At 43.7% G+C, this 13,192-nt stretch overlaps 1 protein-coding gene and 1 non-coding gene across 4 annotated transcripts in view; both read left to right on the forward strand.

The window, feature by feature from the left end:
- Nlg2 (Neuroligin 2) overlaps positions 1-13,192 on the forward strand; it is a 31,757-nt gene that overhangs the window by 16,847 nt on the left and 1,718 nt on the right. Inside the window, exons 1-12 of one of the 3 annotated variants that reach the window (NM_078772.4) lie at positions 5,086-5,116; positions 5,348-6,340; positions 9,496-9,728; positions 10,501-10,857; positions 11,062-11,257; positions 11,513-11,614; positions 11,679-11,874; positions 11,935-12,123; positions 12,185-12,327; positions 12,387-12,712; positions 12,774-12,929; positions 12,998-13,159. In NM_078772.4, the coding sequence (NP_523496.1) occupies positions 5,682-6,340; positions 9,496-9,728; positions 10,501-10,857; positions 11,062-11,257; positions 11,513-11,614; positions 11,679-11,874; positions 11,935-12,123; positions 12,185-12,327; positions 12,387-12,712; positions 12,774-12,929; positions 12,998-13,159 (2,719 nt within the window). In that variant the 5' untranslated portion in view covers positions 5,086-5,116; positions 5,348-5,681. Of the gene's footprint in view, positions 1-5,085; positions 6,341-9,495; positions 9,729-10,500; positions 10,858-11,061; positions 11,258-11,512; positions 11,615-11,678; positions 11,875-11,934; positions 12,124-12,184; positions 12,328-12,386; positions 12,713-12,773; positions 12,930-12,997; positions 13,160-13,192 lie in introns of those variants that run through there. The other 2 variants (NM_001258987.2, NM_001298764.1) reach the window with 2 other exon arrangements.
- mir-932 (mir-932 stem loop) lies at positions 10,316-10,406 on the forward strand. The gene has a single exon (NR_047913.1). It is a non-coding gene; the product is annotated as a mir-932 precursor RNA (primary transcript).

Here is a 13,192-nt window from a genome sequence, read left to right on the forward strand (position 1 = left end):
AAACGAGACCCAAAGAGCTGGCCAAGTACCAAGTACCAAGTGCCCAGAAGCAGGAGCTGGAACAGAATCAGAAGCAGGACCAGGACACCCGGCATTCCTCGGACCCGCGACCTCGCCCCTTTCCTGTCTTATTCGGTTGTGGAATCAAGCAGCCATGTAACCTCGTTTATTCTGCAGCATAATGAAAGGGGAAAGTTCTGTGATTTCGCCGCCCATGGTTCCGGCAAATGCCATCCAGTCCGCAGAATGCGTCTATATGAGTACACCTGAAAAATACCAGGAATCCCCGTGAAAAGCGATGAGTTAATCAATGCAAAACAAAGGGTGTTGTTGGTTAAGTTGTTGACAGCTGGACTTTAAATTTTGCAATAATAAGGTTGACCCTAAATTAAGTGTGCTATGTAATTAGCATATGCAAAGGTTTTTTCTCTTTTCGCAGTTTTTCTGTTTTAATAAAAGTGATAATGTGGTTAGGTTTTAAATGTGCAGATTTTAAAAAAGGTATTCAGGCATTAATTCAGTAATAAATAGTAATGATATTGCTTTTCATACACTCATTTTCTCCCAGTGTGTTGCCCTTTGTGCAAGTGAGGTGCAACAACGACGGCTGGCTCTAAATGGCATTTGAAATGTTTTGTAGTTCCACATTGTCGGCCTGCCCGGGCGCATGGTTTTCGCCTTTTGCCATTTCGAGCAGACGCTTCGTCCTTTTTCTGACAGAAGGACCCGCACAAACACAAACACACTCGAAACACGGGCGCTCACAAAAAAGGTCAAACGAGAATTATAATTTAAATGACAAATAAAATAAAAAACACACGCTGGAATATATAACAAAAAAAGGGATAAGGGATAAGGGAGCGCAATTACTTTCGGTGCGAAATTGAAAACGCCATAGGTCCTCGGTCCTTTGCGAGTCCTTGTAACGTGGCTGCTAATTATATCGCATTTTCACGATTGCACCAAATGGATTCATCAAACGATTTGCAAACGAGGGTCAAGTACATTTCCTGGTATGGGCTGTGGAAAATATGGCCAAAAAATAACTTTCGGCTGGCGAAAAAAAGAGAGTGAATGGAAAGTTCAAGGGGACGTAGTCCAATTAAATTTATTCGATTCCTTTGTTCATGCCTCAGTCAACATGTTGAATATCAACGTGTTCTGTTGAATTGCAAAATGCTCCAAATGTAATCAAAAAAAAATATATATATACATATATACAAAGAGAAATAAAGCAAATATCACAGTTGCCATCGTTATGATTTCGTAGAAATCATAAATTCTGTTACTAACAAGCCCACTTGATATATCGGTCAAATTAATTTGCTTTATTTAGTTTGCTATATTTGCCTCAATCAATGAGTAGTGTATCTTGAACTAAGCAAACGAAGCGAATTCCATTCGGATAAATAGTCTCAGAAGTCGTGGGGATTTTGTTTTGACTTTTGTTCAAGCAAATGGCTAAATAACCACATGATGTTTGGCATCCGATTATTTGTTCTTTGAGTTTTTGATTAGGAAATATCAAACATTGCGGCTTCCTCTTTAAAGTTTCAGTTGTATTTGCCTAACAGTCGGCAGATTCTTATCAAATTTTCGTTTGTCAGCCATGGCGCAGAAGGAAAATAAAATGAAATAACATTTGGTTAGAGCGCAAACGTTGCGCCATAAAAACTTAACCGACATTGCGGGAGTCTCCATGGAGATGGTAGCCCAATCTTTATTTATTTTCATAAATATTTTCCTTTTTCCGTCGCTTTTCCATTGTTTTTCTGCGTCCTGCTCGCTTTGCTTTTCTTTTGCTCGCTTAAAGCGTATTTCCCGATGCCTGCTATAGAAAATCAATTGAATGCCTGACTAAACGAAAGATATTGCTTTGCTTTGGCTTTTCTCTGGCAATTTCCTTACATTTTTCGGTTTCCTTTCTTTTATATATGCATTGTTGAAGGATATGGCGGGGGAAAACATGAGTTTATCCGAGATTCATTTGGGAAACTTATTAAAAAGTGCTCCGGCTGCAAACCGTCAACCAGCATCGTCATCATTATCGACATCAGACATGTCCCTAGCACATCCTCAACCTCATCCTCATTCTTATTCTTATCCTTATCCACATTCACAACCCATCCCAATCCCTGCAGCTCTAGTGCAGCGCAATTGCCATACCCATACCCATTCTCATCCCCATCGCCGTTGCACAATTGCAATTCCATCGCAATTGCAAAATGCAACAATTTTTAATGCGTCTTGCAACTTTTATTTCCACTTTTAATGCAAAAACTTCAGCCAGCAACTGGCATTGACAAGGCGAAGAGAGCCAGTCGTCTTTTTTTTTTTAGCGAGGGTGGGGTGAATTTTGCGGGTGGATTGCCACTTCTCCGGGCCAGTTACCCATTACGAATGTCCTGGAGGAAGGAGTTCTTGCTGCTGCAAACCGCAGTAAAGTCGCTTAATTTGAATACTAAAAACATGCAAACTGCGGCAATAGGGAAGTAGTGGAAATATGATAAATTCTTAAATGCCATTAGCCAGTGCACCTAAGACTAATATATATTACTTTAGATATATTAGATTAACTTAGTTGGGCAGCATTAAATCTCCAATTTTGCTACCGTGCTGGGTAGCATATAGTCGAGGCCGACTTAATGCCAAGGAGCATCGTTTTCTTACCCTGCCATCACTTTCTTGGCAACCGAGTTGAGAAAAAGACCTGAGTAAGTCGGGATGGGAGCGTAACATTTCCTGTTTGCGTTGCCATGATTTCCATGCCAGTTCCTCGCATTTCCGCCCCTATATGGTTACATGCATATGTGTGTGTTTAAGTATATATATATAAGTATTCTATAGCTGAGCGTGTAGACCGTGTTGTGTGAATGAACGCTCGTGATGCCCGGGATAAATGTCTGCGTGACGCTGACACCCCGCTTCCCCTCTTAATTTTTTTTTTTTGCTACCCCTCCGGGTCGACGCCTTTCATGGGAAAATATGCAATTTTATCGGTCTTTACAGATTTCCCATGCAGACATATGAAAGAAAGAAAATTGAAACGACGCAAAGAGCCAAAGAAAACGCATGCCATGAAAGACATTTGCCAAGCAATGCGAATAAAGGGAAAATGTAAATATTTATCATACCGTAGAAGATGCATTACGTTCTTCGCAGCAACTTTAAGCTTTTCTATAAATATAAATAAGAATGCTGCCAGGAAAATGGTGCAGCATGAAGCAGGAATGTCATTTTCAGCTTTTAGTTAATTGAAAAGTGGGGAAAATTTATTCGAAAATCCCATACGACCATGACTCACCGCATTAGCCGTCCGGAAAGCAGAGTCCACTAAAGACACCAGCTATTTTTTCCTTGCAAAACGTGCCGACATTTTGGTTGTCAACACACCCAAACACATCCGTATAGAATCCAAGGGCTGTATAGAGAATGTGGAATGATATGGGATATGGGATATGGTATATGGGATGGGGAAATACTCCCGGGTCCGGAGCATAGTTAAACTTTAGTTTTATGGCTGCAATTTAGTGAAATGTGTGTTTGTTTAGCCCAGCTCAACCGGAGTCATCTCAACTGAGCTCAACTCGTCTCGTTTCCAGCATTGTTTTATTTTTGCCAATTGTTTAGCCTTATAAAATATACGGATTTAAACAGCTCTGCTCCAGCAGGACGAAGATATATGGCCGCTTGTGCGAGCACTCTCATCCCGATTCGCCTCTTTCTCCCCATCCAATGGAAAGCCGTGCTGAAATCCGACTGAAACCCGCAGAACAGAGCCGTCGCAGCATTTGTTAATGAGGCCCACAAGAGCTTAGGAGTCCATAACATTTGTCCTACTACCCGGGACTCGGTTTGGGGTCCGCATCCTAGTCCGGCCATGGTAGCACCGTTTTCCGAGTGCCCTTATGGCGGGGACAGCGTTTAAGTACATTAAATTAACACCTAAAAGGTTGACAGATTTACACATTTTTATCTTAACCCAAATAAAGCCTCTTCACCCCATTTTGCGCAGCCCACACGGCGTATTAACATTGTAATGTGGTGAGTGGGTTATGCGTATTTCCATGCAAATGGAGGTGTTTCTATGGATTAATACACCGGAATACACAACCTTTTAAAGGACAGCACCCTGCTAATGGGTCTATTCATTTTTTTAAAATCATCTTTAAAGCGGTTAGCTTTTAAAATGCTTCAAGTATTAAACCACATGGTAAATACTTAGTAAGCGTAAATTGAAATTATTTTTATATAAGCGTTATAAACGCTAGTGAACAGGAATGAAAGAACAATTGAATCTTCCAAAAATGATCATAGCCGGTCGTTAAGTTGGCCATTCGAACCGATTCAAACATCAATCACCAGTTTCTTATATCCCATAAAACACATCCTTTGAACTAGTTCACAGCGACCCAACACGTTTGCAATCACCCAATGCTCCAACTTGCACAAAAGCTCCACCAGAGGCAACAGGAGGATGGGCATGAGCATTCGGATGGCTTACGGGTTGGGGTTGGGGCTGGGAATTGGGCTGGGGCTGGGGTTGTGGCAGGGGGCGAGGTCAAACGGTGCAAAGCGCTTTGCACCTGCACCTGCAGCTGCACCAACACCAACAGCACCACAACCGTGCCTCAACTGAGGTGGCAGCCATAAAGTGGGCGCCAAAGCAGGCATTGGCATTACCGCACACTTGGAAAAAATATTAGCCACAGGTCTTACACCTTGAACTACCAAATATCATGTCTTCAAATTCTATTATACACTGCATTTAGCTAATGTATAGTTGTTTCAAGTGTCTCAAACATGGTTACTTCTTTTTGCAAATAGTTTGCTTGTATCCTTATTACAACCCAAAATTCTTCAAGAGTTACAAAACGAATAAATACCAAAAATAATTAATCTACTAAAGCGGATCGAAACCATTATAATCTGGTTCTGATTTTACTGCCCGCCATTCTGCGAGTGTAACGATATGGAGCTGCTGCCAGTGCTGGTGGTACTGGCGCATCTGGCGATGCTCCTATGGCTGCTTGTCCGGATGCATTGACCAAGGCTATTTAAGGATGCCACGCTCTGATGCGTGGCGCAGTTAAGACCAGAGCCTGACAGCGTAAAGGTCCTTCTTTTGCCACAGCAGCCTTGTCTGCACTTTGCTCCGCAGAGCAATCTGTAATCTGCAAGCTGCAAACTGCAATCTCATAAAAGGAATACACCGCACTGGAATCCTGCCCCGTGGCACTCCCACACAACCCGTAACCCATAACCCATTGCCCAACCAATTGACATTCGCTTAGCCAAAACGCTTATGCTATAATTTTGTTTTTTTTTTTTTCTTACATATTCGCAGATATTTCCACGGTCGACGTGACAACTGCAGGCTGAAATTGCGACTCTAATAGAGCAGAGGCCAACACGTCCGGTGTATAATATTTGAAATCAAAGCGCTAGGGTCCAACCATGACGGCGATGCACGTGAATCACAAGCTCAACATGCGCACAACGGCTGTCAAGATGAAGCGGACCCGACATCCGGCCGCATCCTGCCCCGAACCGAGTCCAAGTCCAACTACAAGTCCAAGCCCAAGCCCAAGTCACAGTTCGATGGCCACGGCTGGCAGCAAGTGTCACGGCCAACCGGAAACGGAAGCGGACCAGCGGGCCAATTGAAGCTCGGTGCAGGGATGGCACAAACTAAGATAATTCAATCGCGTTTTCTACACATTTACGGTTTACTTTGCCTCGGTTCCTTGATGGGTTGCATTAAAACAATCGGTGCTTCAATTGCGCAGCAAACGCTTGCAGATGCGGATGCACCAGATGAAGCTAAAGCTAAAGAGCGGGAAGCGGAAACGGATGCGGATGCGGATGCGGAAGGGGATGCAAAAGCGGAAACGGAAACGGGAAAGGGAACGAGAGAGCATACAAATGGGGACGCGGAAGCGGATGCCCGCATCATGGCAACGGGAATTTGCATTATAAGACTGATAACATTAAAGAGATTTCTAGAGAATTCCAAAACCGAAGAACACAATCAAAGGCGCCAGCAATCAGCAACGTCAGCAGCATCAGCTGCGCCAGCTGGTGCGACCAGCCCGCGGAGGAGACACCTCCATTATCCCGGACATTCAGCCGTACAACCCGGACACCCGGAGGCGTGTGCCCTGCTAGTGCTCCTGCTGCTCACCAGCCTCTGGCCGGATTGCTGCGAGTGCCTCCACGGCGGCAGCAACACCGTGAAGACCAAGTACGGCCTGCTGCGAGGCATCGTTGTCCGCTCCTCGCCGCTCGTGGAGGCCTTCCTGGGCATTCCCTATGCATCGCCCCCGGTGGGCAGTCTCAGGTGAGTCGAGTCGACTGAAGTCGCACAAGATTACGCATCCCCGGGGCGTCGTCCTCGGCAAAGTAGAAACTTTCTAAGCAGCGATGACGCCGTGAAACTCACGTGGCCAAACCACCTGGGGCATGGTACATCATTTTCAGAGAATCAGCTAGAAGTGTAGGATTTGACCTATACAAGCAATCTGTAAACGATAAAGTGAAAGTCAAATATATAAATACCATAGAAAATTATTCTCACAATAAGGTATTTAGTTTTAAAATGACTTTAATTTTAACCCTATAGGTTGATTTTTTATGATTTAGTGTTTATATGATTTATGCAAATTTAAGAAAGTTCTTACCTAAACAAAAACTACCCTTAACACTTTTGACTTCTAATTGTGTGATTGGGCAAACACAAACAAAACCGTAAAATTTTGATTCAATGGGTGGCGCTCTTGGAATTCTGAAATTAATTTAATGAGTTTCCATGGAAATTAAGTCTATTAAAGGACGGCAGGACTTGCCCGCAACTTCCGCACTAATCCAACTAAAATGCAAAATGAACTGCTAAATTCGAGAAGGCATTTCTCCGCCTAGCCGTGACTCACGCTCCCACCTCCGCCGCCAGTGGAGTCATCGCAATCTGGGCGCCACATGGGGGTCGTATCGGGCTGAAAGGCTCGCCTCTTTCGGACAACTTTTTTTTCACACAGCGCCGCAGCGCAACTTTATCCGAAGCAATTTTAATAATTATTCTCATGAAATATGTGTGTGGATGGTGCCTGGCACTATGCGGGTGGGGGTAGCTCCATCTCTGGCCCGCGATGCCTGCAAGTGAGAAGCTTATGGCCCCGATCCCAAACCCGAACCCGTACCCCTACCCGGAAATCCCAAAGCATTGTTTGAGGATTTAAAGTTCCGCGGGGAGCTGGCTAAGGGAGCCGCTCGTAATGAAGCCAAAGTGCTACTTCGAATTAATCCACAACTTTGCACTGTATACCTAACAATTAAAAACTTTCTTTCCGGTAGTTAGTTTGGGGTTACGATTTCATAAAAAAAAAATAAAAAACAAAAACGAAAAGAAGCGAAATACCTTGCGGGTGTTTCTCAAGAGGAATAGAAGTCGGAATCAGCGAGGCTCCACAACCAATTAATAACAAAACAGTTGACGGCTTCGGGATTCAGGAGCCCGTCAAGGACCTCTGAGCCGCAAAACTTCGATAAGCCATCGTCGGTATTTGATGGTATTGACGGTATTGTGGCTACCGATTGTATCGAGCGGAAAGCTGAGCCACCGAGTGAAGTTTCTGGGATATTACAAAAGTTTCCCCTTACTTGGGCACTTTCACACATATCCTGGCACACCGACACGCACACACACACACACGCATACACACATACACACATACTGACAGGGAAAAGGAGCAAAAGCTCCTGTGTGACATGCACGAACAACAAGTGTGTTTGATGAAGCGATTGGATGGAGTACTTAAAGGGTCCTTCAACAGCTCCAACGCTGCCACATCACATTGTTGTTTGCTTAGCCACAATTCATGAAAATTGTTCTTTAATTACTTCCTGTGGCAGAGTGTGACGCCTGCGAAATGAAGTCGTTTATGAATGCGGTTCATTATCATGCAGCAACAGATGCCGGCAATCGACTGGCAGGAGTTAATCAAACTGGAAGGTCCTTGGGGATTTGAGGCGCACTTCGTGGCAAAAAGTGGGCAGATAAAACGTGCTTATTCGGCGGCGGCGACGAGAGCCAAGAGGCAATTAATCAATCGCATCTGTCGCCAAGTTTGCCAATCAAAAATGCACCATATTCGTTGGGATATTGAAACGATATTATGATTAAGCAGAAAATAGAATTTTTGGCGAATAGAACGAAAATCGAATGAAGCTGAAAGCTTTTAATATTTTAGATGGTTATTTATACGTTCTGTTCTGTTCTACACGTAAGCTTGTTAGCTAACCTATACAAATGCTTGTTCGCTTTCCGCCGCATCGCGTTTGCATAGCATACTTTTATGGGCGGCGGGGAATGAAAATTCAAAATTCCGTGTACGCGAAGCCAACATAAAACACCGAATAAAACGTTGCCTGTTAGCACTCGAAAAAGTTGGCAACAAAAATTGCTATATTCGTTTATAAATAGTTTATGGCGTAACTTTTTGGCGAAAAGTATTAATTTTAGCAAGCGAACATGTCGAATGCATTGCTGGGTGGAAGTGGTTAGGAGTTAGCATAAACTGGTAACCGAGTCACGTACAGAGCTGAAAAATTATGCCCGCCGCAAAACGCGAGCTTTTTGTTTATGCGGTCCATTGTTTGCCTTTTTCCCGGTTGGCCAAATGGACTGGAAGGAGCGGCAGAAGCGGATAAGGATGCGGAGAATGAAACTGAACGAGGGCCTCCTCCAAGCCACAAAGAAGCAAAAAACAATCAAAACGTTGCGCGTCAATTATCGTGTCATAAAATCAACATGGCCAAGCCATTTTTATCGCTGATGCCTGTCTCCTTGACTCGTCCAATCCGGGACTCATGCCATGATCGATGGATTTCAACGCAAAACAATAAAATGCACAATTAATCAAAAGCAGTTTGCAATTTTGATTGATGGGCGGTACTTAGTTTCTGTGTTTTACGAGCCCCGCAAATCCTTTTGCCTTTTAATCGCCGCACGGTTCCGCACACCATATTACACACACAAGCAAACAGTTGGGGTTCGATTAACAGCTCTTTGAACTCGTATAAGCCATAAGGGATTTTAATATTTTAATAATTTTTGCTTAATCAAAGAATTCATTTCCCTGACCTATTATAATGACTAAACTTAAGCATATATTGATCAAAAAATGTAAGAGTTGATTTTAAATAATATTTTACAGTATTTAACGTTTAATATAACACGCATTTTATTTTCAATTTGTATGTGTTTTAACATTTTCCTTTCAATGTTAACCTTCTTTTATCGACGAGGCAATATTCTCAAACTGGTGAATAAAGTAGAGACGGCTTCGAAAACCAATAAAGAAGCGCTCTTTTTATTTTGGCCTCAACTGTGCATGTGTACACGGGTGCACAGTGCGTATACGTGATGCGATAGTTGTGCCCATGTGGCCGAAATGGTATATTTACTTATCGAAACGAAACCGTTGGCCCCTCTTTCAGATTTATGCCCCCCATAACACCATCGACGTGGAAAACGGTTCGCAGCGCGGATCGATTCTCGCCGGTCTGTCCGCAGAACATACCCATACCGCCCAACGGACCGGAGGCGCTACTGGAAGTGCCCCGCGCCCGTCTCGCCCAGCTGCGCCGCCTGTTGCCGCTGCTGAAGAACCAATCGGAAGACTGCTTATACCTAAATATCTATGTGCCCTACGAGACGCGTCGCCAGAGACGTAAGTGCCATTTTACTCATTTGATTGCGTTCCGGGGAATCGTGCAGTGTAATCGAAACTAAATTGTACAAACAGAAATGATTCACTTGTAGTTTACACAAAAGCAAAACAAGTAGCTTTTGCTCAGAAATAGATAGGTAACGAATATTTATAGTTAAACCTCGTTTAAGGCGCTTTAGCATCAGCTTTAAACAAATGATTACTTTAAAATATCGCATGCAACGCGCTGTGTTGGCTACTCGAGTTAATTACGTTTAATTTGATCGATTGGCAACTTTTATAATTACCAAACGCTGGCAGAATTATTTTTAATTAGCTTTACAATACAAATAATCGATTGATAAAACTGATAATATTTATTTATTAGTTGGTGCAGTGAACTTTTAAAATCCAATTTTTATGTACGGTGGACTACAGAAAATGATAATTGCAAATTGCATCCCATTTAAAAATGTAATCGAGTTATTTTGTGGCTCAATATCAAATTTGCATACCCATACTCTGCAGTTCACAACTTAAGTTATTTAATAAGTAATTAAGGCATTACCCCGTGGAAGTTACTGTTTCTATATATTTCAAAAAGAGTATTGGTTTTGAAGTTTTCAATTCCGTAGTGCATTGCAGTGTGTTTCATTATTTACTGCAAGCGCTGCGGATTTGGCAACTTTGACGACCTTCATCATCTGCTAGAGAAATGTGAAATTTGTAGTAACCATAAAAAAAAAAAATATCTAATAGAATAGTAAATACATTACCATCACCGGCCACTTAGGTAACACCGATGATACCACCGGCGAACCGAAGACCAAACTGTCCACGGTGGTGTTCATCCATGGCGAATCGTACGACTGGAACTCAGGAAATCCCTACGATGGCTCCGAGCTGGCTGCCCACGGCAATGTCATCGTCGTGACAATCAATTTCCGTTTGGGAATCTTTGGATTCCTTAAGACCGGCGGCAAGGAGAGTGCCCAGGGAAACTTCGGACTGATGGACCTGGTGGCGGGTCTTCACTGGCTCAAGGAAAATCTGCCGGCATTTGGCGGGGATCCTCAGAGCATCACACTACTGGGCTACGGAACTGGAGCTGTGCTGGCCAACATTCTAGTTGTGTCTCCAGTGGCAAGTGGTAGGGATTACTTAAATTTATACCGAACCATTTCCATTCGAGCAATCATTGGAAACGTTTAAATTGCCATGGCATCAAGCTAAATTGAATTTGATTAAAATGAAAGTGCTATGATATCAAACTGATTTGAATTTGACTCCAATAAGCACTAACTTTAAGAACCGATTAACTCGAACTTGATAGTAATTGTAAACCTTTCATCAGACCTAATCCAGCGCACGGTTCTGGTGAGCGGCTCCGCCCTGTCGCCTTGGGCCATTCAAAAGAATCCCCTTTTTGTGAAGAGGCGCGTGGCGGAACAGACTGGATGCCACGGCGACATGTTGTACGACGACCTGGCCCCCTGCCTCCGCACCAAGAGCGTCGCCGAATTGCTGGCCGTCAAGGTGGATCATCCACGGTATGTCGCACATTCCATTAATCCGCTGCACGGGCATATTTCTCGTTTAAAAGCCGATTAAGCTGAATTTCGATTGAGCTTAAGCTTTAAACTTTAAAGCATTTAAATATTAATAAATTCCCTGAATCTAATACTATATGCAATGCCTAATTGAATTAAATGTAAACATATAACCATATTATATATTCTTTCCCAGCTAAAATAGGCCTTAAAAAGTTTAATGGATTTTTATTTTTCGGTTTTATTATATTACAGATTTCTCGTGGGCTTCGCTCCATTTGTGGACGGCACTGTTATATCGCCTGGCGCCAATCCTTTGGGCAGCACCACATTGCCCCTTGGATCAGCTATTGTTAGGTATTGAATGTTATAAAATAAAGTGAAAACAACTCGCATTTAATTACTTTTCTTGCACGAACAGTACTTCAGGAATTGAATATGCAAACTTTCCGAAACGAGACCTCATTTTCTGCCTTACATCTGTGGAGTCCTATTTGGATTTGAGTGCCCAGGACTTGGAGTTCGGCTTCAATGAGACGCGACGGGATCGCATCCTGCGCACTTTTGTGCGAAACAACTTTCACTATCATCTGAACGAGATATTTGCCGTTCTAAAGGTGAGCTCGATTAATTTATGCGCTGCGGCAAATAAAATCCCAAACTCAATTTGGCTGCAGAACGAGTACACCGACTGGGAGAAGGCCATCCGTAATCCTCTTAGCTCCCGAGACGCCACCCTGCAATTCCTGAGCGATGGCCACACGGCCTCGCCGCTGATTAAGTTGGGCTACATGCACAGTTTGCGTGGAGGTCGGGCCTACTTTCTGCACTTTAAACACAAGACCATCGAGGAGGAGTACCCACAGGTGGGTGAATACCCCTGCAGTTATGGGAAACCTAACTAAGTCATCGTCCTCAATCCCCCAGAGATCCGGCTCCGTGCGCGGCGAAGATGTGCCTTTTTGGCTGGGTCTGCCAATGTCCCCGCTCTTTCCGCACAACTACACCACCCAGGAGCGACAAATCGGTAGACTAATGCTGCGATATCTGTCCAACTTTGCCAAAACTGGGTAAGCTGGTGCAAGTGAAACATTTGTTCCTTTTTAAACTAATATAGCAAACTGCCCAGCAATCCGAATCAATCCACGGCAAAGTCAGTGCTTCCTAATCCGAACGAGGTCTTGGAGACTGCACTGCATCAGCAGAAGAAGCGCTCCACTAGTCTGACTCATCCCAATCTCAGTGAGGCCCTCAATCTGGCAGTGCTCTACAATCAGCGAAGGAGCAATGCGATGCACGAGAAGCGATCCTACATACGAAGAAGACTGCGTAGCAATGATGCAGCCTTCACCCAGCTGGGAATCTCTAGTGAACGGGATGTGGGCAGCTACGATGGCGATGAGCTGCCATTTTGGGATGCCTACGACGTGGTCAATCAGCTGTACGTGGAATTGGGTAAGTCCTATGATCCGACAAATGCAATCCAATGTAGCTAATGTGAGTGAAACATTTTTAGGAAACAAGGCCAACATTCAGAGCCACTACCGTGGTCATAAGCTGTCCATGTGGTTGAACCTTATTCCTCAGCTACATCGCCATTTCAACATCAATGACCAGTCTATGCGACACCATCAGTTCCAGGACGACATGAACAACAGGGATCTCTACGAGGGTAAGATCTACAACGGATTTCAGATCTTGAGTATTTTCTTTATATGAATTTTCCATCTCTATTACCAGGCGTTGTGCGACCACAATTGCAGACTAAGCCAGCTGAAGATGATAACATCATCATCATGCAGAGGAGCAGAACAACGACGCCACCGCCGCCCTCAAAGAATCCGAGTACAAATGCCACGCAAGCCTTAAATCCGCTTGGCACGGGAACACCTACCACCACAGGTAGGATGAAAAACTAATTATACTTTTAAACAT

This window comes from Drosophila melanogaster, chromosome 2L (genome assembly GCF_000001215.4).
Source record: "Drosophila melanogaster chromosome 2L".
Classification (NCBI taxonomy): domain Eukaryota; kingdom Metazoa; phylum Arthropoda; class Insecta; order Diptera; family Drosophilidae; genus Drosophila; species Drosophila melanogaster.